At 52.1% G+C, this 27,082-nt stretch overlaps 2 protein-coding genes across 4 annotated transcripts in view; one reads left to right on the top strand and one right to left on the bottom strand.

The window, feature by feature from the left end:
• Positions 1-5,294: 5,294 nt before the first annotated feature.
• LOC127474418 (collagen alpha-1(VII) chain-like) lies at positions 5,295-9,224 on the bottom strand. 3 transcript variants are annotated; one of them, XM_051795147.1, is made up of 2 exons: positions 8,482-9,224; positions 5,295-6,093 (listed from the first exon to the last, which is right to left on the bottom strand). In XM_051795147.1, exons 1-2 carry the CDS (start codon positions 8,850-8,852, stop codon positions 5,880-5,882), a joined length of 585 nt encoding a protein of 194 aa, XP_051651107.1. In that variant the 5' UTR covers positions 8,853-9,224; the 3' UTR covers positions 5,295-5,879. The 3 variants fall into 3 exon arrangements, with proteins under 3 accessions (XP_051651107.1, XP_051651091.1, XP_051651097.1); XM_051795131.1 differs by lacking the exon at positions 8,482-9,224 and adding an exon at positions 6,485-7,265 and having other exon boundaries at positions 5,297-6,093; XM_051795137.1 differs by lacking the exon at positions 5,295-6,093 and adding an exon at positions 7,296-8,090.
• Positions 9,225-20,308: 11,084 nt separating this feature from the next.
• The window catches only part of HENMT1 (HEN methyltransferase 1), a 9,394-nt gene continuing 2,620 nt past the window's right edge, over positions 20,309-27,082 (top strand). The window contains exons 1-5 of the mRNA XM_051795116.1: positions 20,309-20,527; positions 21,993-22,105; positions 23,638-23,772; positions 24,196-24,378; positions 25,892-26,069. Coding sequence (XP_051651076.1) covers positions 20,309-20,527; positions 21,993-22,105; positions 23,638-23,772; positions 24,196-24,378; positions 25,892-26,069 — 828 coding nt within the window. The remainder of the gene's footprint in view (positions 20,528-21,992; positions 22,106-23,637; positions 23,773-24,195; positions 24,379-25,891; positions 26,070-27,082) is intronic.

Here is a 27,082-nt window from a genome sequence, read left to right as displayed (position 1 = left end):
TTTCGTGATCCACTGGTTTTAGTGATCTCCGCCTCATTCACCCAGGCAAGGCCTGTACACTGCGTGTGGCGACCAGCGCAACAGCGCGTTTACCCCACTGGGCGTAGCAAACATGTCTCCAAACACCGCACCACCTCAAGGGAGTGACAGGTGGGCCAGAGAAACAGGACCCAAAGGCAGCTGCCCCGGCCACCACCCGCCGCCCACTCGCAGGACCCCCACACCTCCACGCCACCCCCCAACTTCAGCCGCTCTCACCGCGGCGTCTTCCCGCGTCGGCCCTGCCGCCCCTCCCTCGCGACGCCTCTTCCGCTCTCTTCTCCGACGGCTTCTGCCAGGGCGGGAGGAGGCGGGTGGGCCCGAGAAACACCAGCTCCTCCGTACCAAGGCAACCCGCACCCCCCGCCCCCGGAGCCACATCTCCAAGCCCCTCCCCGCCCCCCCACAGGCCCCCCCACTTCCACCAAACTCTCCAAGCTTCACTTGGACTCACCACGGCGACGCACGCCGCAGTCCCAGCCGCTGCGGGGAGCCGGGCCCTCTGGGCAAAGGCAGCTGGGCATGCGAAGCAGCGGCCAAAGAGGCTGACGCCCTGCTTACAGGGGGCTCCGGCCGCTGCCTGGACCACAAAGCGCCTGGGACACCAGGGCACTGGCCCCGACTTACAGGGGGGCCCTGGGCCCAAAGGCCTGCGGAGGCTCCTTCTCTCCGCTTCGGGGGGCACCTGACCCGCTCCCCGCTAACGGGGCGGTCGCCCCGCACAGGCTGCCAGCTGAGGGAGCGCAAAGGCTCCCAGACCCGGACCCTGCTTACAGGCGGGTCCACACCCAGGGAGCCACGGAGCTCGGCCTTCCCCCGCAGCATCAAGTACCTGGCTCAAGGGCCAGGCACTGGGGCTCGTGGCCTAAGGCCCTGAGCTGGGCCCCGAGGGCAGGGAGGGCACACGCCCAGCCCCACGCCTGTGAGAGGCCGGGGGACCCCGCGGGACACCCGCCTGATTACAGGGGGTCCCTCCAACCGCCCGCCGAGCAGGGGGGACGCACAAAGCCCCACTTAGGGGGCCGCCCCCCCCGAGGCCCGGCACTCCCAACAACGGCCTCGCGGCCTAAGGCCGCCGGGGACAGGGCCCCCAGCCCCGAGGACGGGGGGAGGCCCACGCTGGCACGTCGCCAGCAGGACGGGCAGCCCCGCGGCGCGGGTGGCGGTGCCCGCGCCGCCACTAACGGGCTTGGCTCCGTCCTCGGGAACAAGGGGCAAGCCCCTCGGCACGCTGAGGCCCTTCTGGCCCGTGCGCAGCCCGGGGGCGAGCCTGAGGCTCTCCTCTCCTGCTCGGCGGCGGGGCTGGCTCCCCACGGGTTGGCGCACAGAGCCCCTCTTTCCCTCCTGGGAAGTCTAAGCTACGCTGCCTACATCTCTACGGGGGCTACAGGAGGGACCAGCTCGCTCGCTCACTCACACCGACAAGACAAGCACACAAAGGGGGAACGTCCCAGAAGAGGGAGCAAGCTCTGTGCGCCGAGCCGTGGGGAGCCGGCCCCGCCGCCGGGCAGGACGGGAGAGCCTCGGGCTTGCCCCCGGGCTGCGCGCGGGCCAGAAGGGCCTCAGCGCGCTGAGGGGCAAGGGACACGGGCTGTGACGCGCCCCGACTACGGGGGGTCACTCGGGCCAGGGGCCGCCAGCAGGCACCAAAGGTGCCAAGGGAAAAAGCCCTGCCCTGCTTACAGGGCGGGCGGGCTGGGGGTCCGGGAGAGCTCCGTTTCCCCCCTCGGGCGCGGAGGCGGGCACTCTCGCCCTCCTTACAGGGCGGTTGCCCCACTCTCCGGGCAGCCACAGGAGCGCGATGGCAAAAGGCCAACGCCAAGCAAAGCAAAGGACCTGGCCCTGCTTACAGGGAGGTCGCCCAGCGCCAAGCCGGCCGGCGCAGCCGGAAGCTGCCCGCCGGACTCTTAGGGATCCCTGCCCCGGGGATGCCAGGGAGGGGCCTTTGGCCAGAGGGCCTTTCTCCCGCCCCCTCTTGAGCGCGAAGCCGACGCTCTTCTTCTTCCTGTCTCTTGCCTCGCCGTCCCGCTCCGCGGCTCCGCTTTCTTCTCGGAGGGCTCCTGCCAAGGCAGGAGGACGCAGCTCGGACTCAGAAGCTCCGAGTCCTTGCACCGAAGGAAAGCAGGACCCAGAGGCAGCTGCCCCGGCCACCACCCGCCGCCCACTCGCAGGACCCCCACACCTCCACGCCACCCCCCAACTTCAGCCGCTCTCACCGCGGCGTCTTCCCGCGTCGGCCCTGCCGCCCCTCCCTCGCGACGCCTCTTCCGCTCTCTTCTCCGACGGCTTCTGCCAGGGCGGGAGGAGGCGGGTGGGCCCGAGAAACACCAGCTCCTCCGTACCAAGGCAACCCGCACCCCCCGCCCCCGGAGCCACATCTCCAAGCCCCTCCCCGCCCCCCCACAGGCCCCCCCACTTCCACCAAACTCTCCAAGCTTCACTTGGACTCACCACGGCGACGCACGCCGCAGTCCCAGCCGCTGCGGGGAGCCGGGCCCTCTGGGCAAAGGCAGCTGGGCATGCGAAGCAGCGGCCAAAGAGGCTGACGCCCTGCTTACAGGGGGCTCCGGCCGCTGCCTGGACCACAAAGCGCCTGGGACACCAGGGCACTGGCCCCGACTTACAGGGGGGCCCTGGGCCCAAAGGCCTGCGGAGGCTCCTTCTCTCCGCTTCGGGGGGCACCTGACCCGCTCCCCGCTAACGGGGCGGTCGCCCCGCACAGGCTGCCAGCTGAGGGAGCGCAAAGGCTCCCAGACCCGGACCCTGCTTACAGGCGGGTCCACACCCAGGGAGCCACGGAGCTCGGCCTTCCCCCGCAGCATCAAGTACCTGGCTCAAGGGCCAGGCACTGGGGCTCGTGGCCTAAGGCCCTGAGCTGGGCCCCGAGGGCAGGGAGGGCACACGCCCAGCCCCACGCCTGTGAGAGGCCGGGGGACCCCGCGGGACACCCGCCTGATTACAGGGGGTCCCTCCAACCGCCCGCCGAGCAGGGGGGACGCACAAAGCCCCACTTAGGGGGCCGCCCCCCCCAAGGCCCGGCACTCCCAACAACGGCCTCGCGGCCTAAGGCCGCCGGGGACAGGGCCCCCAGCCCCGAGGACGGGGGGAGGCCCACGCTGGCACGTCGCCAGCAGGACGGGCAGCCCCGCGGCGCGGGTGGCGGTGCCCGCGCCGCCACTAACGGGCTTGGCTCCGTCCTCGGGAACAAGGGGCAAGCCCCTCGGCACGCTGAGGCCCTTCTGGCCCGTGCGCAGCCCGGGGGCGAGCCTGAGGCTCTCCTCTCCTGCTCGGCGGCGGGGCTGGCTCCCCACGGGTTGGCGCACAGAGCCCCTCTTTCCCTCCTGGGAAGTCTAAGCTACGCTGCCTACATCTCTACGGGGGCTACAGGAGGGACCAGCTCGCTCGCTCACTCACACCGACAAGACAAGCACACAAAGGGGGAACGTCCCAGAAGAGGGAGCAAGCTCTGTGCGCCGAGCCGTGGGGAGCCGGCCCCGCCGCCGGGCAGGACGGGAGAGCCTCGGGCTTGCCCCCGGGCTGCGCGCGGGCCAGAAGGGCCTCAGCGCGCTGAGGGGCAAGGGACACGGGCTGTGACGCGCCCCGACTACGGGGGGTCACTCGGGCCAGGGGCCGCCAGCAGGCACCAAAGGTGCCAAGGGAAAAAGCCCTGCCCTGCTTACAGGGCGGGCGGGCTGGGGGTCCGGGAGAGCTCCGTTTCCCCCCTCGGACGCGGAGGCGGGCACTCTCGCCCTCCTTACAGGGCGGTTGCCCCACTCTCCGGGCAGCCACAGGAGCGCGATGGCAAAAGGCCAACGCCAAGCAAAGCAAAGGACCTGGCCCTGCTTACAGGGAGGTCGCCCAGCGCCAAGCCGGCCGGCGCAGCCGGAAGCTGCCCGCCGGACTCTTAGGGATCCCTGCCCCGGGGATGCCAGGGAGGGGCCTTTGGCCAGAGGGCCTTTCTCCCGCCCCCTCTTGAGCGCGAAGCCGACGCTCTTCTTCTTCCTGTCTCTTGCCTCGCCGTCCCGCTCCGCGGCTCCGCTTTCTTCTCGGAGGGCTCCTGCCAAGGCAGGAGGACGCAGCTCGGACTCAGAAGCTCCGAGTCCTTGCACCGAAGGAAAGCAGGACCCAGAGGCAGCTGCCCCGGCCACCACCCGCCGCCCACTCGCAGGACCCCCACACCTCCACGCCACCCCCCAACTTCAGCCGCTCTCACCGCGGCGTCTTCCCGCGTCGGCCCTGCCGCCCCTCCCTCGCGACGCCTCTTCCGCTCTCTTCTCCGACGGCTTCTGCCAGGGCGGGAGGAGGCGGGTGGGCCCGAGAAACACCAGCTCCTCCGTACCAAGGCAACCCGCACCCCCCGCCCCCGGAGCCACATCTCCAAGCCCCTCCCCGCCCCCCCACAGGCCCCCCCACTTCCACCAAACTCTCCAAGCTTCACTTGGACTCACCACGGCGACGCACGCCGCAGTCCCAGCCGCTGCGGGGAGCCGGGCCCTCTGGGCAAAGGCAGCTGGGCATGCGAAGCAGCGGCCAAAGAGGCTGACGCCCTGCTTACAGGGGGCTCCGGCCGCTGCCTGGACCACAAAGCGCCTGGGACACCAGGGCACTGGCCCCGACTTACAGGGGGGCCCTGGGCCCAAAGGCCTGCGGAGGCTCCTTCTCTCCGCTTCGGGGGGCACCTGACCCGCTCCCCGCTAACGGGGCGGTCGCCCCGCACAGGCTGCCAGCTGAGGGAGCGCAAAGGCTCCCAGACCCGGACCCTGCTTACAGGCGGGTCCACACCCAGGGAGCCACGGAGCTCGGCCTTCCCCCGCAGCATCAAGTACCTGGCTCAAGGGCCAGGCACTGGGGCTCGTGGCCTAAGGCCCTGAGCTGGGCCCCGAGGGCAGGGAGGGCACACGCCCAGCCCCACGCCTGTGAGAGGCCGGGGGACCCCGCGGGACACCCGCCTGATTACAGGGGGTCCCTCCAACCGCCCGCCGAGCAGGGGGGACGCACAAAGCCCCACTTAGGGGGCCGCCCCCCCCGAGGCCCGGCACTCCCAACAACGGCCTCGCGGCCTAAGGCCGCCGGGGACAGGGCCCCCAGCCCCGAGGACGGGGGGAGGCCCACGCTGGCACGTCGCCAGCAGGACGGGCAGCCCCGCGGCGCGGGTGGCGGTGCCCGCGCCGCCACTAACGGGCTTGGCTCCGTCCTCGGGAACAAGGGGCAAGCCCCTCGGCACGCTGAGGCCCTTCTGGCCCGTGCGCAGCCCGGGGGCGAGCCTGAGGCTCTCCTCTCCTGCTCGGCGGCGGGGCTGGCTCCCCACGGGTTGGCGCACAGAGCCCCTCTTTCCCTCCTGGGAAGTCTAAGCTACGCTGCCTACATCTCTACGGGGGCTACAGGAGGGACCAGCTCGCTCGCTCACTCACACCGACAAGACAAGCACACAAAGGGGGAACGTCCCAGAAGAGGGAGCAAGCTCTGTGCGCCGAGCCGTGGGGAGCCGGCCCCGCCGCCGGGCAGGACGGGAGAGCCTCGGGCTTGCCCCCGGGCTGCGCGCGGGCCAGAAGGGCCTCAGCGCGCTGAGGGGCAAGGGACACGGGCTGTGACGCGCCCCGACTACGGGGGGTCACTCGGGCCAGGGGCCGCCAGCAGGCACCAAAGGTGCCAAGGGAAAAAGCCCTGCCCTGCTTACAGGGCGGGCGGGCTGGGGGTCCGGGAGAGCTCCGTTTCCCCCCTCGGGCGCGGAGGCGGGCACTCTCGCCCTCCTTACAGGGCGGTTGCCCCACTCTCCGGGCAGCCACAGGAGCGCGATGGCAAAAGGCCAACGCCAAGCAAAGCAAAGGACCTGGCCCTGCTTACAGGGAGGTCGCCCAGCGCCAAGCCGGCCGGCGCAGCCGGAAGCTGCCCGCCGGACTCTTAGGGATCCCTGCCCCGGGGATGCCAGGGAGGGGCCTTTGCCCAGAGGGCCTTTCTCCCGCCCCCTCTTGAGCGCGAAGCCGACGCTCTTCTTCTTCCTGTCTCTTGCCTCGCCGTCCCGCTCCGCGGCTCCGCTTTCTTCTCGGAGGGCTCCTGCCAAGGCAGGAGGACGCAGCTCGGACTCAGAAGCTCCGAGTCCTTGCACCGAAGGAAAGCAGGACCCAGAGGCAGCTGCCCCGGCCACCACCCGCCGCCCACTCGCAGGACCCCCACACCTCCACGCCACCCCCCAACTTCAGCCGCTCTCACCGCGGCGTCTTCCCGCGTCGGCCCTGCCGCCCCTCCCTCGCGACGCCTCTTCCGCTCTCTTCTCCGACGGCTTCTGCCAGGGCGGGAGGAGGCGGGTGGGCCCGAGAAACACCAGCTCCTCCGTACCAAGGCAACCCGCACCCCCCGCCCCCGGAGCCACATCTCCAAGCCCCTCCCCGCCCCCCCACAGGCCCCCCCACTTCCACCAAACTCTCCAAGCTTCACTTGGACTCACCACGGCGACGCACGCCGCAGTCCCAGCCGCTGCGGGGAGCCGGGCCCTCTGGGCAAAGGCAGCTGGGCATGCGAAGCAGCGGCCAAAGAGGCTGACGCCCTGCTTACAGGGGGCTCCGGCCGCTGCCTGGACCACAAAGCGCCTGGGACACCAGGGCACTGGCCCCGACTTACAGGGGGGCCCTGGGCCCAAAGGCCTGCGGAGGCTCCTTCTCTCCGCTTCGGGGGGCACCTGACCCGCTCCCCGCTAACGGGGCGGTCGCCCCGCACAGGCTGCCAGCTGAGGGAGCGCAAAGGCTCCCAGACCCGGACCCTGCTTACAGGCGGGTCCACACCCAGGGAGCCACGGAGCTCGGCCTTCCCCCGCAGCATCAAGTACCTGGCTCAAGGGCCAGGCACTGGGGCTCGTGGCCTAAGGCCCTGAGCTGGGCCCCGAGGGCAGGGAGGGCACACGCCCAGCCCCACGCCTGTGAGAGGCCGGGGGACCCCGCGGGACACCCGCCTGATTACAGGGGGTCCCTCCAACCGCCCGCCGAGCAGGGGGGACGCACAAAGCCCCACTTAGGGGGCCGCCCCCCCCGAGGCCCGGCACTCCCAACAACGGCCTCGCGGCCTAAGGCCGCCGGGGACAGGGCCCCCAGCCCCGAGGACGGGGGGAGGCCCACGCTGGCACGTCGCCAGCAGGACGGGCAGCCCCGCGGCGCGGGTGGCGGTGCCCGCGCCGCCACTAACGGGCTTGGCTCCGTCCTCGGGAACAAGGGGCAAGCCCCTCGGCACGCTGAGGCCCTTCTGGCCCGTGCGCAGCCCGGGGGCGAGCCTGAGGCTCTCCTCTCCTGCTCGGCGGCGGGGCTGGCTCCCCACGGGTTGGCGCACAGAGCCCCTCTTTCCCTCCTGGGAAGTCTAAGCTACGCTGCCTACATCTCTACGGGGGCTACAGGAGGGACCAGCTCGCTCGCTCACTCACACCGACAAGACAAGCACACAAAGGGGGAACGTCCCAGAAGAGGGAGCAAGCTCTGTGCGCCGAGCCGTGGGGAGCCGGCCCCGCCGCCGGGCAGGACGGGAGAGCCTCGGGCTTGCCCCCGGGCTGCGCGCGGGCCAGAAGGGCCTCAGCGCGCTGAGGGGCAAGGGACACGGGCTGTGACGCGCCCCGACTACGGGGGGTCACTCGGGCCAGGGGCCGCCAGCAGGCACCAAAGGTGCCAAGGGAAAAAGCCCTGCCCTGCTTACAGGGCGGGCGGGCTGGGGGTCCGGGAGAGCTCCGTTTCCCCCCTCGGGCGCGGAGGCGGGCACTCTCGCCCTCCTTACAGGGCGGTTGCCCCACTCTCCGGGCAGCCACAGGAGCGCGATGGCAAAAGGCCAACGCCAAGCAAAGCAAAGGACCTGGCCCTGCTTACAGGGAGGTCGCCCAGTGCCAAGCCGGCCGGCGCAGCCGGAAGCTGCCCGCCGGACTCTTAGGGATCCCTGCCCCGGGGATGCCAGGGAGGGGCCTTTGCCCAGAGGGCCTTTCTCCCGCCCCCTCTTGAGCGCGAAGCCGACGCTCTTCTTCTTCCTGTCTCTTGCCTCGCCGTCCCGCTCCGCGGCTCCGCTTTCTTCTCGGAGGGCTCCTGCCAAGGCAGGAGGACGCAGCTCGGACTCAGAAGCTCCGAGTCCTTGCACCGAAGGAAAGCAGGACCCAGAGGCAGCTGCCCCGGCCACCACCCGCCGCCCACTCGCAGGACCCCCACACCTCCACGCCACCCCCCAACTTCAGCCGCTCTCACCGCGGCGTCTTCCCGCGTCGGCCCTGCCGCCCCTCCCTCGCGACGCCTCTTCCGCTCTCTTCTCCGACGGCTTCTGCCAGGGCGGGAGGAGGCGGGTGGGCCCGAGAAACACCAGCTCCTCCGTACCAAGGCAACCCGCACCCCCCGCCCCCGGAGCCACATCTCCAAGCCCCTCCCCGCCCCCCCACAGGCCCCCCCACTTCCACCAAACTCTCCAAGCTTCACTTGGACTCACCACGGCGACGCACGCCGCAGTCCCAGCCGCTGCGGGGAGCCGGGCCCTCTGGGCAAAGGCAGCTGGGCATGCGAAGCAGCGGCCAAAGAGGCTGACGCCCTGCTTACAGGGGGCTCCGGCCGCTGCCTGGACCACAAAGCGCCTGGGACACCAGGGCACTGGCCCCGACTTACAGGGGGGCCCTGGGCCCAAAGGCCTGCGGAGGCTCCTTCTCTCCGCTTCGGGGGGCACCTGACCCGCTCCCCGCTAACGGGGCGGTCGCCCCGCACAGGCTGCCAGCTGAGGGAGCGCAAAGGCTCCCAGACCCGGACCCTGCTTACAGGCGGGTCCACACCCAGGGAGCCACGGAGCTCGGCCTTCCCCCGCAGCATCAAGTACCTGGCTCAAGGGCCAGGCACTGGGGCTCGTGGCCTAAGGCCCTGAGCTGGGCCCCGAGGGCAGGGAGGGCACACGCCCAGCCCCACGCCTGTGAGAGGCCGGGGGACCCCGCGGGACACCCGCCTGATTACAGGGGGTCCCTCCAACCGCCCGCCGAGCAGGGGGGACGCACAAAGCCCCACTTAGGGGGCCGCCCCCCCCGAGGCCCGGCACTCCCAACAACGGCCTCGCGGCCTAAGGCCGCCGGGGACAGGGCCCCCAGCCCCGAGGACGGGGGGAGGCCCACGCTGGCACGTCGCCAGCAGGACGGGCAGCCCCGCGGCGCGGGTGGCGGTGCCCGCGCCGCCACTAACGGGCTTGGCTCCGTCCTCGGGAACAAGGGGCAAGCCCCTCGGCACGCTGAGGCCCTTCTGGCCCGTGCGCAGCCCGGGGGCGAGCCTGAGGCTCTCCTCTCCTGCTCGGCGGCGGGGCTGGCTCCCCACGGGTTGGCGCACAGAGCCCCTCTTTCCCTCCTGGGAAGTCTAAGCTACGCTGCCTACATCTCTACGGGGGCTACAGGAGGGACCAGCTCGCTCGCTCACTCACACCGACAAGACAAGCACACAAAGGGGGAACGTCCCAGAAGAGGGAGCAAGCTCTGTGCGCCGAGCCGTGGGGAGCCGGCCCCGCCGCCGGGCAGGACGGGAGAGCCTCGGGCTTGCCCCCGGGCTGCGCGCGGGCCAGAAGGGCCTCAGCGCGCTGAGGGGCAAGGGACACGGGCTGTGACGCGCCCCGACTACGGGGGGTCACTCGGGCCAGGGGCCGCCAGCAGGCACCAAAGGTGCCAAGGGAAAAAGCCCTGCCCTGCTTACAGGGCGGGCGGGCTGGGGGTCCGGGAGAGCTCCGTTTCCCCCCTCGGGCGCGGAGGCGGGCACTCTCGCCCTCCTTACAGGGCGGTTGCCCCACTCTCCGGGCAGCCACAGGAGCGCGATGGCAAAAGGCCAACGCCAAGCAAAGCAAAGGACCTGGCCCTGCTTACAGGGAGGTCGCCCAGCGCCAAGCCGGCCGGCGCAGCCGGAAGCTGCCCGCCGGACTCTTAGGGATCCCTGCCCCGGGGATGCCAGGGAGGGGCCTTTGCCCAGAGGGCCTTTCTCCCACCCCCTCTTTAGTTCCACGCTGTTGCTCTTCTTCTTGGCTCTTGCCTCGCCCGGTCCACTCTTGAGCTCGACGCTGCTGCTCTTCTTCTTTGCTCCTGCCTCGAAGTTCCACTCCAGTCTCTTCTTTCTTCTTCCTCGCTTCTGCCAAAGCAGGAGGATACTGTTTATCCTCAGAATTACCAGCTCCTCCCCAAGAAGGAAAACATCCCGACACCCCCAGAGGGAGATCTCCAAACCACTACCCACTCACCCACCCACCCACAGGCCCCCCCACCTGCACAAATCCCTCCAAACTTCACTTGGGTTAGGGTACCAGCAGCAGCGTTAGCTGCAGGGGTTGCGACGAGTGGGCAACAGATGGACTGCTGTTGTGGGGTCAGGGGGGTCCAGTAACTCTCTTTGGCTGCACAGTAGCCCTGAGACTTCTATAGAACAATGGACACAGCAAGCTTTCTCTTGTCATGAGGTGCAAGTTAAAGTGCCTCTTCCGTCACCACCAGTTCAATCAACAGACAACAAATGCACAACAGTTAAAACACCACCGTGGCACTCCTACCAAGAAACCAACCCACAGCCCTCACCAGCCTCAGAACAGCTTCTATGCCTAAGACGGCCTGATGGAGGAGGAAGATTAGAAATTCACACCCTAGAAATCTTAGCCGAGCTGTGGCAAACCGAACTCAGCGAGACGAGAGAACCAGAAAGAAGACAAGCAGTTTTGGATCCTGCAGAAGAGGAACAACAGCAAACATGGCTACAGCTACTACTTCAGCTCGAAGAAGAGAATACAGACTGGGAAAGCACACAAAACATATTCCTGCCCAAGCCGAGACCATCAGTGAAGTCAAAGCTACCACTGTTAAAATGGACAATATATATATTGGTTGCGTTGCTAACAATAGCAGCTGTTGGTTTTATGCTGCGAGAATTTCAGCTGGAACAACACAATCCACCTACTGACACAACCAACAATCTAAAGGTAACACTGCAAAATACAGCAGACATACAACTATCAGCTACCATATTTAACTTACTAAGTCACAAAAGGACAACTTTACTAATTGACAAATTATCTACTATTATAAAAGGTTCTTTTGTGTTACAGGGGGGAAGAATAGAAATACTAGGAGGGACCCTAAATCGAGTATTTACTTCTCACTATTTTAAAATGCTGTTAGACAGTATGCCATACACAACATGGAAAGCCAAACCTAAACAAGTAGCAAAGAAACAACCAATTACAATTTCAACTGCAGAAACACATAAACCTTTACACACAGTCACTGCAAAAGCCTTGATAAAGCAAAACAAACAAATCCCTCATACAACACAAGCCCAAAGATGCCTCACAAGGCTGCAACATACAGCAATACACACCGCCAAATCCATTCAAAACACAAACATGCATAAATTTGCCTGTACTCAAATTAAACAATTAGAATGGCAGGCAAAGAGAGCAGTATCAAACATTTTAACAACAGAACAGATGTAACCTCACAATGGTTCTTAAAAAACATCCAAACCTATTTAACAAGTTTTCTTAAACTAGCACCCCCAAAACAAAACAGAGACATCATAACCAGCAATAGCCCAGACATTAACCCTGTTTCCATTGGACCCACTGAAATCACTCATTCTGTAGAACAGAGGCTGCCTCAGTCAAAGAGGCAGGCAATTAACAGCGGATTTTTCCCAAAGGCAGTTTCATTGCAGCTAAACCCACAGGTGGCCCAAGAAACAAATAGCCCTAAATCCATGATACAATGGCCTTTCCTTAAAACAGAGGTGATGCATTTACACACAACACTAGAAAACCATATAAACACAGCCTTGCTACGTACAAAAACCCCTTCACTAATCTATCAATCTCTCAAAGTAGAGAAAAATGGATTTTCATACTTTTTACCCCTCTCAGAGTGCAAAAAGATTAGAATTTTTGAAAACCAAGATTTTGCAAATGACTTTTTAGTTAAAGAAAAGGATAAAAAACACTTCTTGCATAATTGCCTTTGCAAAACAAGAAATAATGTGTTGCCCCTAAAACATAACAACGGTTTACTGCTTAACAACTGGGTGGAATTAGATTTTGTCATCTTCTACCACTATTCCTGTTCCTATAAAAACTTTCCTACTAACTCTTTGGCTAAACAAACAAGTGACTTGCCTTTTGGTGAGGAAAATGACAAGCAAACCCCTCTCATCTCTCACTCAAAATCTCCTTTCTTACATAATATGGGAAAAAGAAAGCAAAACATAGCAAACTAAAACTTTATTAACTATTCACTCATAGCACTGCATTTTACGTTTTCAAGAAAATATAAATTTTACTTCTAACATTTGTGGTTTTTTCTTTTTTGTTTTCAAATCAGTTTTCTTAAAAGTACTGTAAATTGTTATCTTAACAATAGAAATAAAGGGTAGAAAATAGTTTAAAAACATTTACACATGGAATAAAATTTAGCATCTCACCATTTTAAAGCCCAATATATTCATTAATTCATATTTTTTAAATATAAAACTGGCTGATACAAAACTTTCATTAGGTTTAGTAGGTTCATATTCTTCTAGCTATGTTAAAGAATGCAAGATAAACCTTTTATGAATTAGCAAACAAAACTGCTACACATATTATAAAAACTGGAGCAACATAAGCAATTTACTAGGGAGATAAATTTGAATTAAATAAATTTACCCACAGATTGTTTCAGCATAGATTGCATGCTGATTACCAATCAATTGCTGGACTCAAGATGAAAAAGAAGATTTGAAACCTTCTTAGTGTAAAGAGAGAGAAAAATTCTCTTTGTTGCCTAAAAGTTCTTGCTATTGCCTTTCACTATGTAAATTGGTGTCATTTTAACCAAAAACATTTATTTCCACAAAACCAAAACACTACAGTTTTAAAAATTTTTTCCCTATTTTTTCATTAATTTCCCAGTAGTTTTATTTGAATTATTAAAAATAAAAGTTATTAGAAGTTATTAAATTCTCAAATACATCCACATACATGCCATTATCATAACAATGTTATGCAAATAATAAGTATAGAAACTTAAACATCCCCATATTTGTTACATTCAAACATTCTGAAAACATTTTGCAACATACATAATGTCAACAAGAGTGCAAAACAGCTGCTTGTAAATTGCAACTACCCGAGAGACTGAATTAAACCTGGTTACAGTTGCTCCAACTGATATTATTAAGAAATGGAGACTGTAAAACATTCAAAAAAAAATTTAACAGGACCAACAATGGAATCTCCAATACAAAGAAAACTACACAACGAAAGATGTAGTAAGTAAATGGGACACTGAGACCATCTACCTCTGGACAAACTAAAGAAGACAACGGAACAATAAGTTACAAACCGTGGACTGGGACTCTATATAGGTTTTACAACTTACTCATACATGCAAGACGTTTAAATTGTTTTGTAATTAACCTATGAATGTTATAATTGATTCATGCTATGCTACTTTCACATCTCAAAGCCTCCTTCCTTCGAGATTTCACTAACCCTCATTTACCTAGAAAAATACACACCACAGAATTCCTTGTTAATCACACAAAATCTAACTCTTACATAAGACACATCCATTCACACATATTCCAGATAGAATAATACAACACACACTAGAAAAAGGCAAAAGATACTACCAAATACTAATTTGTTTTACAATTTTAAACATTCCAAAAACCATAAACACAAACAATGATCCTGTATGTTATTCAACAAAAGCTAAAACACATCTCACAAATCAGAAGATATTCCATTCCACAAACATGCCGCACTCACCCACAGAACAATTGTAAAAAGAGCACACTGCACACTAAAAGAAATGCTTCGAAGGTAAAAAAGAGGGGAGTTGGTATATAGCCCCCAGGAACGCTTATGGAAAGCATCATATGTTCTAAATTTCTTAAACTGTGATGATACAAACCATAGCAGGTATGAATACCAACATAAAACTCAAATACTTTCATCTTCCAAAGCACCAGTTATGATTAAAAATCTAATATCTAGGCAATGGTCAGGACCAGTAGATCTCAGAACTTGAGGGAGGATATATGCCTGTGTATCCGAGGGTACCAAATTACAAAGGATCTCTTCTAAATGTGTCAGGCCTTATATTAGCCCTCCCTCACAACAGAAACAATCACCAGAAAAAATGAGTGAAGAAATTGGATTTGAAGAAACATAACCAACAATAGTAAAAGGAACACACCACACATTGAGAAACATGCTATAAAAACACAAAAAAGGGAGGGAAAGAGATATGGGTCTGGTCCCTATATGTGTAAATCTACATTAACACTTCTTCAAAACAGGAACAATCACAAAGAAGCAATAAACAAATAGAACCAAAAGAAACACACAAACAGTAACCAATACAAACCCAAAACTCCATGATTCAAACACAATAAAGGGTTTAAGAATGCATCTGTTAGGAGAGAATGAAACAGTGGCCATTGGAATGTGAATGAGAAAGTTGAGTGGAGATATGTATGTGTGTGTGAATGCAAATACACTTCACAGGAAGAGATCTTAAACACTCATTCAACAACACTACCTCAAACAACACTACTTCAAACACAACATCTACAACCCAACCCATTTCCCTTTCAAATAAAGATGATGCCTTTACCCAATCACACAAAATTACCCTCAGATAAAAGATTCTACACATCTACAAACCCTGGCTAATTCAAGGTTGCTTGAATATTGCACAAACCAATAAAGTTGTAAACAGCTCAATAAAGGCCTTGTGATGATAGGCCCTGGTTTTTATAAACAGTTAAGATAAGATTGGTTACATTAAGGATGTTTAAAAAATGTATTGTTTTACAACGTGTTAATTATTTAGAGAAGGGGAGATGTTGCAAGGAATTATGGGAGTTGTAGTTTTCCACCTTCTCACGCATGCTCAATCAATACTTGATTGTCATTGTTTGGAAGATCATGTGACATGTTTAAGTGCTGTATTTAAACCAAATTGTTTTGTAATAAACCTTATTTTGCCCTGGCACTTGATTGTGTCACCGGCAGCGTTTGTGCCTTATTCACCACCTTACTCACACTTTACCCGAGATCTTCCCTCAAGACATCCCCTGCATGTGCTTTCCAAGTTCCCTCAGCTTTACCTCTGTGAAACTCTCAGTCCCCTCTGTGTTACCTCACCAAAGGTGACGGACTTCAAGAAGCTTTTTCCTCAGTAACTCCACTGAAACACCCTGCTGCCCCTGCTGCTCAACAATCCCTACCTCTGTAACAGCCCAAAATCTGCTCCAGGGCGACTCCACAACCTTTCATCGGGCTTCTCTAAAGCGCCTTTCAACTGCTCCCGTCCCACAGACCGGGGGAGGAACGGGACACCGAGGCTGAGGGGAGGCCGGGAAAAGCAGCGCAGCAGCAGCGACCAACCCGCCTTTGCTCTGCCCCACCCCGTCTAGTCTCCCTCAGGGCCCCTCGGTGACCCTCCGGAACACCCTTTTCGCCGTGTCCCTCACAGCCCCTAAAGGGACACAGGAGACACTCACCCCTCAGGGCACCCTCTTCACCCTCAGAGATCCTCAGGGACACACCGGGCACCTGCCTCCCCCCTCAGCAACGTGCAGGAAACCTGCCTTCCCCTCAGGGACACAGAGAACACACACCTCTCCCTCAGTGACTCTCAAAGTTCCTCACCGGTACTCAAGGCACCCAGTTGCCTCTCGGTGATCCTCAGCAACAAACGAGGCACCTGCTTTCCCCTCAGCGACCTTCACAGCCCCTCAGGGAACCCTCTTCACCCACAGTGACCCTCCCAGAACCCTCAGCAACACGCGAGGCACCCACTTTCCCCTCAGTGATGTACCAGACACCCACCTCTTCCTCACTGACCCTCAAAGCCCCTCAGTGACACTTGGGGCACCCAGTTCCTCCCCCGTGACCCTCATGGACCCTCAGCAACACACAGGGCACCTGCCTGCCCCTCAGTGACACACAGGACCTCCTCCTTTCCCTCAGTGAAAAGGGGGCACCAGCCTCCTCCTCTTGTGACCCTCAAAACCCCTCAGTGACACTCAGGACACCACATATTTCAACCCCCAAAATGTCCCCTACTCAGCTTTTCCCTCCAAGATTCTCAGTCTGTCCCTCACACTTTACTTGACATCTTCCCTAAAAACATCCCCTGCATGTGCTTTCCAAGTTCCCTCAGCTTTACCTCTCTGAAACTCTTAGTCCCATTTGTGTTACCTCACCAAGGGTGACGGAGTTCAAGAAGCTTTTCCCTCAATAACTCTGCTGAAACACCCTGCTGCCCAACACTCTGTATTACCTCTGTAACAGCTCAAAATCTACCTTGGTGCGACTCCACAACCTTTTGTCGAGCTTCGCTAAAGCGCCTTTCACCTGCGCCCGCCTCACGGACCGCGGAGTGGCGGGACACTGCGGCTGAGGGGGCTGAGGGGGCTGAGGGGAGGGCGGGAAAAGCAGCGCAGCCTCGGCGACCGACCCGACCCGCCCCGTCTCGTCTGGTCTCCCTCAGGGCACCCTCAGGGATCCTCAGTGACCCTTCAAGAGCACCCTTTTTGCCCTGTGTCCTTCACAGCCCCTAAAGGGACACAGAAGACACCAGCGTAGCGCTCAGGGAACCCTCTTCTCCCTCAGAGATCCTCAGGGACGCATGGGGCACCTCCCTCCCCCCTCAGCAACATGCGGGAAACCTGCCTTCAAAACATCCTAAAAACATGCCTAAAAACATCCCCCGCATGTGCTTTCCAAGTTCCCTCAGCTTTACCTCCCTGAAACTCTTAGTCCCCTTTATCTTACCTCACCAAGGGTGACGGAGTTCAAGAAGTTTTTTCCTCAATAACTCCACTGAAAGACCGTGCTGCCCTTCTGACGCTGCTGCTCAACACTGTTATTACGTCTTTAACAGCCCAAAATCTTCTCTAGGGCGACTCCACAACCTTTTATCCAGCTTCTCCAAAGCGCCTTTTACCTGCGCCCGCCTCACGGACCGCGGAGTGGCGGGACACTGCGGCTGAGGGCGCTGAGGGGGCTGAGGGCGCTGAGGGGGCTGAGGGCGCTGAGGGGGCTGAGGGGAGGGCGGGAAACGCAGCGCAGCCTCGGCGACCGACCCGCCCTGCCCCGTCTGGTCTCCCTCAGGGCACCCTTAGGGCCTCTCAGTGACCCTCCAGAGCACCCTTTTCGCCCTGTGTCCCTCACAGCCCCTAAAGGGACACAGGAGACACTCACATAGCCCCCCGGGCACCCTCTTCCCCCTCAGAGACAAACAGAACACCCACCTCTCCCTCAGTGATACAGGGCATACTCAGGTCCCTCTCAGTGAGTCACACAGCCCCGCAGGGACACAGGTGGCACCCACTTTCCTGGAATAATTTTTTTTTTCAAATGATCAAGTTGGGATCATTCACACCTGAAAGTCCTTAAAAAAACCCACATTTGGCTGAGGCACTTCACACACACTAACCAGCTTTTGACATGAATTTTGGAATGCTCATGAAATTACAGAAGCATGAAAACTGTGAATAATTTAGGAGTATTTTTAAAGGACTTGTAGTTAAAGGGCCTGTTAACTTGATATGATCCAGGTGAAATAGAGGAAAAAGGCAAACGATTTCAGTGATAAAGAATTAAATTAATACAATTAATTTACAGAAAATAGGCCTAATTTAACTCTCTGAGAGATTACAGATGTAATCCTACTGTGGAGATATCATATGCTTTAACTGTTAGCTTGTTAATCCAGTGAGCTCAATATGCTACTGCTCATTTATAATAGCTGGCACTGTAGCACATAGAGTCTGGAACTGATGGGTTAGAAAAATAATGCCAGTGAGAAATAATCATCCAGCGAGGCTGTTTAAAATTGTGTCTTCCAAAGGAAAGCACTCAAAGAAAAGTGATGCCAGTTTTATGCATGCCCTGTATTTAAATATAAAATCACCATGGACAAAATATGCAGATGACACAGAAATTTGACAGCAGGACAGATAATGATGCTGAAGTCACACAGAGTAACATGGATAGTTTAGTAAAGAGAATAAACCTGTGCAGTTAGCTTCTGTTTTAATATATTCACATGAAGAGCTGTATGTCTAAAAAATAAAATTTTTAAGTATGGAGGGGAGGACAGTATCCTTGAAAACAGCAACTTTGAAAAGTGCTTATAAATCATGTTGAACTGAGTCAACACACTGTTGTGTGTGTTGTGTGTGAGGTAAACAGGATTAAGACTTTTAAAATCTATTCAGGAAGGCAGTGTGTAGGAATAGAAAGGCAATTTTTTTAATGAAGCCAGTACTAGAATATTGCTTACAAGTCAGGTGTCAAGTGTTTCTAACAGTGGAAGAAATGAAGGCGGTGTAAGAAGAAAGCCACAAAGATTATCTGAATGCTTGAAAAAAGCCCTACTGTGAAGGACATAATGAATGCAATTCGCTAAGCTTATCAAAAAAGAGTTTGAAAGGTACCTTGATTGTAGCAGAGAAGTACTAACACACAGAGAACATACCATGTATTAAAAGGCTTTTTAACCTCAGGGAAGAGATTCCTGTATCCTAAACCATTCAACAGCCAAACAGGCTGCCACCCTGCTTACAGCGGGCTCCAGCACGGGCACACACCCAGACCCTGGCTACAGACGGGTCGCGGTGCCTGTTATTTACATTGAGTAAATAGTGATGTCTTTTCTGTTGTATGTCCTGGAACCAGAAAATCCTTAAATTGTCTTTTTTTGCTGTTGTTTCTTTTTTTTTTAAGTGAATTTTAATACCTGTGGTTTGGATTTGAACACATGTCAAGGGACACTTCTAACAGTCATTTTTGCTGTGTCTAAATATAGACACAATATAGACACATACACAAGATAGAGATTGGAAAAGGGGGTGATAGGTATAGGGAGGGAACGAGCAAGATTACAGTGTCACTATTCCAGTCTGTAAGAATCTCCAGTCGCTGACTATTTCTTGTGTCTCTCTCTCTCCTGATAAATGTCACTATGCAGACACTGATCAGACAGTAGAATACTTAGGAGTTTATTTTGAGTTAATGGGTTGGTGAAGTCCAAACTCTGCAACAGGATAAAGAAAATATTTTTCTATGCAGAAGCATCAATTATTCACAACATAGCCACACCTTAGGAAAAGAGGGGGAGAAATGGACTCTGGAAATAAATGAGAGGGCTCCATAGTGTAAAAGTAAAATAGATCATTTTGAAGGAAAGGGACCACTGCAGAATCTAATTCATTTGCAAAATCCTCTCCTCTATTTAGGCTCCACAGTAATTGTTAAGTCTTCTCTTTTGATGAGTTTTATCAAGGTTTTTTTGTGTCTTTTGCCACTTGTTTGGGATGAAATCTAAGAATACATAACCAGCCCATAACCCAGGGAGGTGGTGGATTCACCATCCCTGGAGGTTTTTAAGATGAAACTGGATGTGGCATCAGTGCCGTGGCCTGGGAACCACGGCGGGGTTGGATCAAGGGTTGGACTTGATGATCTCAGAGGTCTTTTCCAACCCGGTTGATTCTGTGTATTCATAGGCATTGACCTTTTCGTAAGTGTTCATCCCTGCTCTGGGTTTTCCTTTATTCTTACTGCATAACTACCTGGTCTATTACTCTTTTTTTCATTCTATGCAGTTATTTTCAGTTAACTGTAAATGCTTTAACACCACTGTTAAGTATTCAAAGATGTGTAAACTAGCTTCCTTTAATTTTATACTGCCCTGGAATGTAAATGTGGAGGAAATGAGTAAAAGTAAAACGAAATTGAATTGGTTTCATGCACTCATTGCAGGGGAAGATTTAAATCTCACAATACGTGGTTGAATTGTTTGACAATGAAGAAAGCAGTAGCCTGATAACATTTTCCCTCATAAGTATTTTATGAGCTCTCACATCCTCATTGCTCTGTACTTCTGTGCCCAGTGATAAGATTTTCTGATCTGTGAAAAATTCTGGCATTTAAGGCATTTCTTTATTTTGTATTAGAGGAATATGTCAATAACCTCAATTTGTTAAATAGTCCCTCCCTCGCGACGCCTCTTCCGCTCTCTTCTCCGACGGCTTCTGCCAGGGCGGGAGGAGGCGGGTGGGCCCGAGAAACACCAGCTCCTCCGTACCAAGGCAACCCGCACCCCCCGCCCCCGGAGCCACATCTCCAAGCCCCTCCCCGCCCCCCCACAGGCCCCCCCACTTCCACCAAACTCTCCAAGCTTCACTTGGACTCACCACGGCGACGCACGCCGCAGTCCCAGCCGCTGCGGGGAGCCGGGCCCTCTGGGCAAAGGCAGCTGGGCATGCGAAGCAGCGGCCAAAGAGGCTGCCGCCCTGCTTACAGGGGGCTCCGGCCGCTGCCTGGACCACAAAGCGCCTGGGACACCAGGGCACTGGCCCCGACTTACAGGGGGGCCCTGGGCCCAAAGGCCCAAAGTTCGCGCGAGTTATTTACACCTCCTCTGTACAAACAACGCTACCAGTTCGTCAAAGACTTAGTGGAGAAATACAAACCTAAGAAGGTTGGTATGTTTTGTTGTCTCTCTAGGTTATAAATTTGAAAAGAAGTTGACACTTCATATCTCAGGAAGACAAAATGCACGGATAACCTTTTGACTCAATTACCAAGCTCAATTACAATTTTGGATGAACTGCTGTTAAAACTGAATTGATGATAATGTGTTGTTTTTCAGGGATGCATATAATTAATGTTACTTGATGGGAAGAGGACACTATTTAAATGAGAGAAATGCCTTAGCCTGTTTTGGAGAGTAGTGGGCATTCTGGTTTTAATTTAAAGCTGAGTAATTCGGTTCAAGCTGCTTTCATCACAGTTGGGATTTGCTTTCTAGAGTTGGTTGTTCCATATGCAGTATCAGGTTTGCTTCATCATTCACATGACTTCTCAGTTGAGAAGCGACACTGAGAGTGTGGGATTATGTGAGGCTCACTCACCTCCACTTGCTTAAGATCTTGTGACCCTTTCTTGTGTTGTCCGTCTCAATATACCAGAACTCTTGTTTCAATACTACTTCGGAAAGTTAAATTAATGAAATTATGTACTGTAGTGTTTGCTCTTTTCTAACATGTCTTCTCCCTTTCCTCCCCCAGAAGCAGTTCCCAAATCTGCAGTGTTTAATTCTGAAACTGATGCTAATCTTTTAGGGGGCATGCAAGAAAATTATGAGAAATGCACCTGCAGTGCACTTAAATAATCATAATTCTGGTAGCTAATAAAAATCTATGAGGTCATGGCACTGTAATCTGCTTTTAAATAGAACATATTCACCAGTGTTGCATCTGTATTTAAAGATTTGAATTTTCTGATTTAGGATGTGGAAGGGATGAGAGGGTAAACTTTCTGTTTACCCATGGGGTAGAGATAAGCTGGATAGAAACAATTCAGGATTTTCACAGGGAGAACAGCAATGTGCTTCAACCTCGACTGAGCCTGAGAAAGAACAGGGTGGGTTGGTTTGTGTACCCAACTATCTCTTAAGCTTACAGAAAAGAATATCTATTATTTGATTTTGTGGTCTGAATATCCCCAGAGTTCCCCACTTAAACATTAGACTGAGCCTGTAAACTTGTTTTGTGCAGATTCTTTGCTGGTAACTTGGCTGCTGGTGAGCCTGTTTTCAGAGCAGTCCAGTGAAAAGCAGTGGTGAATGTGAAAATTGCTATAGCTTTGGTACTTAAAATCATACCTTACTGTTATTCATGTGGAAGACATTTTCCAGTGTCAGTGGGATGTTCTACATGTACTTTTTTATAAGTGTAATAACAAAAGGTTAATTCTTTTAAAATATCTTACAGGATGTTCATATACATTTTTTTAAAAAGAAAAAACCATTTAGTTTTGGTTGTGAACTGCTTTATCATTAAAAAGTTATTTTGATGTAAATATGGACTTTTAATTTTATTAAAATCTCTGAAATTGCTTGGAAATATATAGCATTTACACATTGTTTAATATATAATTTACAGGTGGCAGATTTAGGATGTGCTGACTGCAGGCTTCTCTGGATGCTGAAATTCTGCAGTTGCATTGAAGTGTTAGCTGGGCTAGATATCTCTGCAAGTGTAATGGAAGAGAAAATGTAAGCTCTTTGATTGTGTTTTAAGGTTTGTATTTGTCTTGATGTAGTGGTGTGGTGGGTTGACTGTGGCTGGAGGCCAGGCACTCACCAAAAGCTGCTCTGTCACTCCCCTCCTCAACTGGACAGGGGAGAGAAAATACAATGAAAGGCTCAGGAGTTAAAGGGCAGGGACAGATCACTCACCAGTTACCATCATGGGCAAAACAGACTTGACTTGCGGAAATTAGTTGAATTTATTATCAAAATCAGAGTAGGATAATGAGAAGTATGGCAAATCTTAAAAACATCTTTACCCCCACCTCTCACTCCTTACCAACTTTAACTTTATTCCCTCCCCACCAGCAGCACAAAGCGACAGGGAATGGGGATTACAGTCAGTTCCTCACATGTTATTTCTGCTGCTGCTTCATCTTCGAGGAGCCCTTCCCCTGCTGAACCATGGGCTTTGCCTCAGAAAAGCCACCTCTGGAGCTCCCTGATTAGCAGAACCTTGCCACGGAAACCAAATACAAGTGGCATGTTGCATTACTGCTTGTAGAGGTTTTAGAGTTAGGTAACTGCAGAAATACCAGCTGGCAGTTGAAGAGCTCTCTGTCAGCCTTGGTTACATTGGGTCTGTGCCTGGGGCCCCCTGGGCTGTGGGTGCCCGTAATGTCACCTAATGTAGCCAGAGGTCTGGGTCATGGAAAGGCCCTGAAGGTGTGCACACCTGAGACATACACTGTTTGTAAAGGCACTAATGCATTGTATTAGTTTTCAGTTTATGCTTATTATTGTCTTCAGAAAGATCAGTTTGAATCTTTTTTGAAATGTGCATGTAACTCTTTTAGTCACCATAGTGGGGTCTTGGTTCTTGTTTATTTTTTTGTAATGGAAAGTTTAGCTCAATGTGTGGTGTCTGGTGTAGAAGCCTCTAAAATGAGAGGTTTATATGATCTTTGAAGCATTGGTCAGACTGGTGAACATAAATTTCTTTCTTGGAAGCTCATTAATACAATTTCAGTCAATATGTAGGATCTAGATGCTGATGTTATCACTTGCTCTTTCTCAAGAATGAAGAGAAGTAACCTTTTATATTTAACATTTATTGTGTATTTTGTCTAATGCAGTATTTCAGAATGAAATTTGCACATATACTTTATTTCTCAGTGTCTTTCATTTGGAAAAAATAGGTAATATGTGTGCCTAAAACTTCCCCCAAAACCCTGCAAAGTGTGTCTAAATCAGACTTACCGTGTGTCTAGTGTTGAACTACTATCAGAACTTACAAGTGGCTTTCCAAGTGACTTGAAAATGTAGTGGAAATTTTTGTAAACATCAAGGACAGCTTCTGGATTAACTTCTGCTCTTTCTGTCCTGTTTAGGTAGTCATGAAAAGTGTTTGTATCGGATATTCTTTTTTATATCCACGTAAAATAGTTAACCTTCTTGAGATTCATGAGATATCTATGTAGGGTGTTTACTAGTTCATTTACGTGTAAAATTTTCCTTAAGGTCCTTTCTGTAACATCTTATTTTTAATACCTTTGTAGGCATACGTTGTCTCCTCTTCCTTTTGATTATTTGCAACCATCTGAAAGATCCCTAACTGTTACCTTGCATCATGGTTCAGTGGCCCATAAAGATCCTTGCATGCTTGGTTTTGACTTGGTGACATGTATTGAACTGTGAGTATTAGGCCAATGCTCTACATTTTTCTAAGTTCATTAGAGTTCAGCTTGGAATTTTGTCCATGCTCCAAACAGACTTGATCAAACCTTTCAAGCAGAAGAGTAGAAGTAGAAAAGTAGCAAATAGAAGAGCGGCATCCTCTAACTTGTGCTTAAATTAGCCATACTAAGCTATTCAAGTGGTGCTTGCATATGGTGGGAGAAAGATACTGATGAAAAATTGCAAAATGCAAGAGGAGATTTGGTCAGACAAAACCCCCGTGTGGCCACTTGGCCACAGTGCCACTGCTGATATTGCAGAGCTAGGTGTAAAATTACAAATTACAGATACAGGTTTGGGTTGGGTTTTTTTTGGCTGGTTGTTAAGATTAAAGTATCATAGGGTTTTTTTAAACACAGACATCAATTTACTCTTTTCAGAATAGAACACCTGGAAGAATCAGAGCTGAAGAAATTTCCTGAAGTGGTGTTTGGTTTCATGGCTCCAAGCATGGTTGTGATCAGTACTCCAAATTCTGAATTTAACCCTTTGCTTCCAGGAGTGGTGTTGAATAGGCATCCAGATCACAAATTTGAGTGGAACCAAGCACAATTTCAAAGCTGGTAAGCTCACTGAACATGTATGCTGACAGCTCTGGGTGCCCAGGAGTGTGAGAAACAAATGGCATTTTCACATATGTAGTTTGCTGTCAGTGAAGTGTCACCTCCTGACTTGGTGAAATGTTTCTTTGCTGGTAAGAGTAGTTAAGCATGTTCTGTGGGGTTTGTGTTTTATGATGGTGGTTAAGTTGACTTGCTTTTACTGTAGCTGCTCTGCAGAAAACATTGAAAACTTTTACCTACCTTTTTGTATACCTTTATTACAATTAACGCATTTGAAGTGTAAGGTATTAATTAGCCTTTTCACATATAGAAATGCTTTATAAAACCCTAAGAAATGTGCTCAGTATGTATGTGCAAAGTGCTCAGTTAGTCCAGACCTTTCTGTAAGAGTGTGCAAGCGGAGTTATGAAATAACCATAGAGCAGGGCATGTTGGATAAAACTGAGGATAGTTTGGTGGATCATGGCACAATGAAATGCAAAGCGTATGTACATGACAGAGGATTGCCTGAAATCCGTCTGACTCTTAGTGTCGGTAGGTGTAATAAAAATAAAAGCAAGAGGGATATGTGTCCTGTGATAACATTCAACTGTCAAGCAGTTGTGGAAGAAACTGTATCTTGGAAGTTTTGCCCCTTAAATTATGTTGTTTCTGCCACAGACTTTAAAGTATCCAGTGACTTTTGAGTATGTAGTTTTGCAAAGCTTGAAGCATATATTTTTCCCTACATAAGGATACTAAAACCTGCCTGCATTATTAGTAGAGACCATTTTTATGACTTTAAGTAAATTTAGATTCTGCTTTTAGATATATGTGAGTTAAAAATATTGATATCACTGAACGAGTGATTTTTTTTTTTAAGCTGTAAACACAAAGTCTTTGTGTTGTGAACTATAAGTATTGCAATATTCTCTAAAATACATGGGATGTTAATTTAGTTTACTACTTCCTCATGGAGAATGATGCAGGTAGATAGTGCCATTTTAGTTCCCTGCCCCATCCTTTTGTTCACACTGGCTGATGTACTACAAGGTGATTTTCATTTAGATGTCATGTACCCTGTTGTAACCTTTATTAGGTAGACTTTACTCTTTATACATATACGACAAACCACCCTTTTATTTTCCCTATTAACTGGTCTCCTGGGGTTTTGGGTTGTGTATATTTTTTATGAGTTCTTCTCAAATAATTTTGTTCTTGGAAATCGGTAGGTTGTAGCTCAGTTCTAATATATTTAAGTTGGTGACTAAGCAACTGTGAGCATGAACTTTCTATGCACACAGTTTAGAAATAATGGTAATGTTTGGATGCCTAAATTACTAAGTGACTCATACTGTGGCAGGCATATGATACAGCAAGTTTTGACAGCACTTATCTTCAGGCATGTGAGTATTGTTAGGGAAATTGGGCTCAAGCATTCACAGGCTCAGGGTCTTGCTTCTCCTTGAGCGTGCATGTTTATCACATGAAAAGATGAATATTTCATATGATTGGAAAAATTTGTCTTTCTTAGGGCTCTGGAGGCTGCTAGATGCTATGATTACTCCGTGGAATTTACTGGTGTAGGGCACCCACCAAAAGGAATGGAGAATGTTGGGTTTTGTACCCAAATAGGTGTGTTTGTTAGAAAGTATCCTCGATCTGGTGGATCTGTTCAGTATGAGAAACCCACTGAAGCAGTTTACAAAACAGTAAGTATTATTTTCTTCCTTTAGAGGTATAAATAAATAGTAAAATTGTCTATGACTGCATGTGAAAGTGTTGTTACCATGGACTACTATTGCTATCCAGTCTTAGCTCTGATTGTCCCACACCATCAGATCCAGAGAGTCTCATTCTATGATTTGTGTTTCTAATTGTATAAAGGCCTTTAACTTTTAGAATATTTGCTAAACAACACTATGGATAATCATTCTTAACATACTCTTATCTTTAGAATAAAAATTTTCAATTCTGCCAGGTATACTATTTTTATAGTTTTTCCTCTAGTCATTCATTTCATTTATTATGTGGTTGTTGGCAATTACACATATCTTTCAGATTCATAAAAAAAAGGCAAAAAAGGCATTTCTAGCTAAATGCCTTGTGGTATAAATCAGTTTTTTTCAGAGACAACATGAAGTAATAATGCAAAAATAAATACACTGTTTGCTTTTGTTTTTTTTTTCAATGTTATGAGGCCTTGTTTCAATGAACGTACACATTCAGTTCTTTGTGTACAAATATATATGTATCTTCAAATGACTTGTGACCTGAACTGAAACACAAACATATCTTCAGTAGTTTCCAAGCCATAAAAACATTTGTAATTTCTGTATTTCAAATTTCTATACATGTGAAATGTCACCTGTCATCTACTACCATTAATAAAATCTTGAAGTGGTCTGTAATGCTCAACAAACTTGGAAATATGTCTAGGTGATGGACATGTACTAGAAATTGCTTTCGTTATCTCCTGTTACAGGGCCATTAAGGAGGGAGTTTTGACATTGATATTCCTTTGAGTTTAAACAGGAGTGTTAATCTCCTGCGTTTCTTATCAAAGTAATTTTTATTATGTAACTAATTTATGGGAATAAATCAATATTTCAGGATTCAGTTGAAAAGTAGAAAATAATTACAGACAGTGGAACTTCATTGGTACCCTGTTGATATAAAGCACTTCCTGGTAAGCTGGTGGGAATGAGTTTGCCTGCCTAGTTTC

This window comes from Manacus candei, unplaced genomic scaffold, assembly GCF_025592945.1.
Source record: "Manacus candei isolate 608988 ecotype Guabito, Panama unplaced genomic scaffold, ASM2559294v1 h1tg000005l, whole genome shotgun sequence".
NCBI lineage: Eukaryota > Metazoa > Chordata > Aves > Passeriformes > Pipridae > Manacus > Manacus candei.
This window is presented reverse-complemented; position numbering and strand designations above follow the sequence as displayed.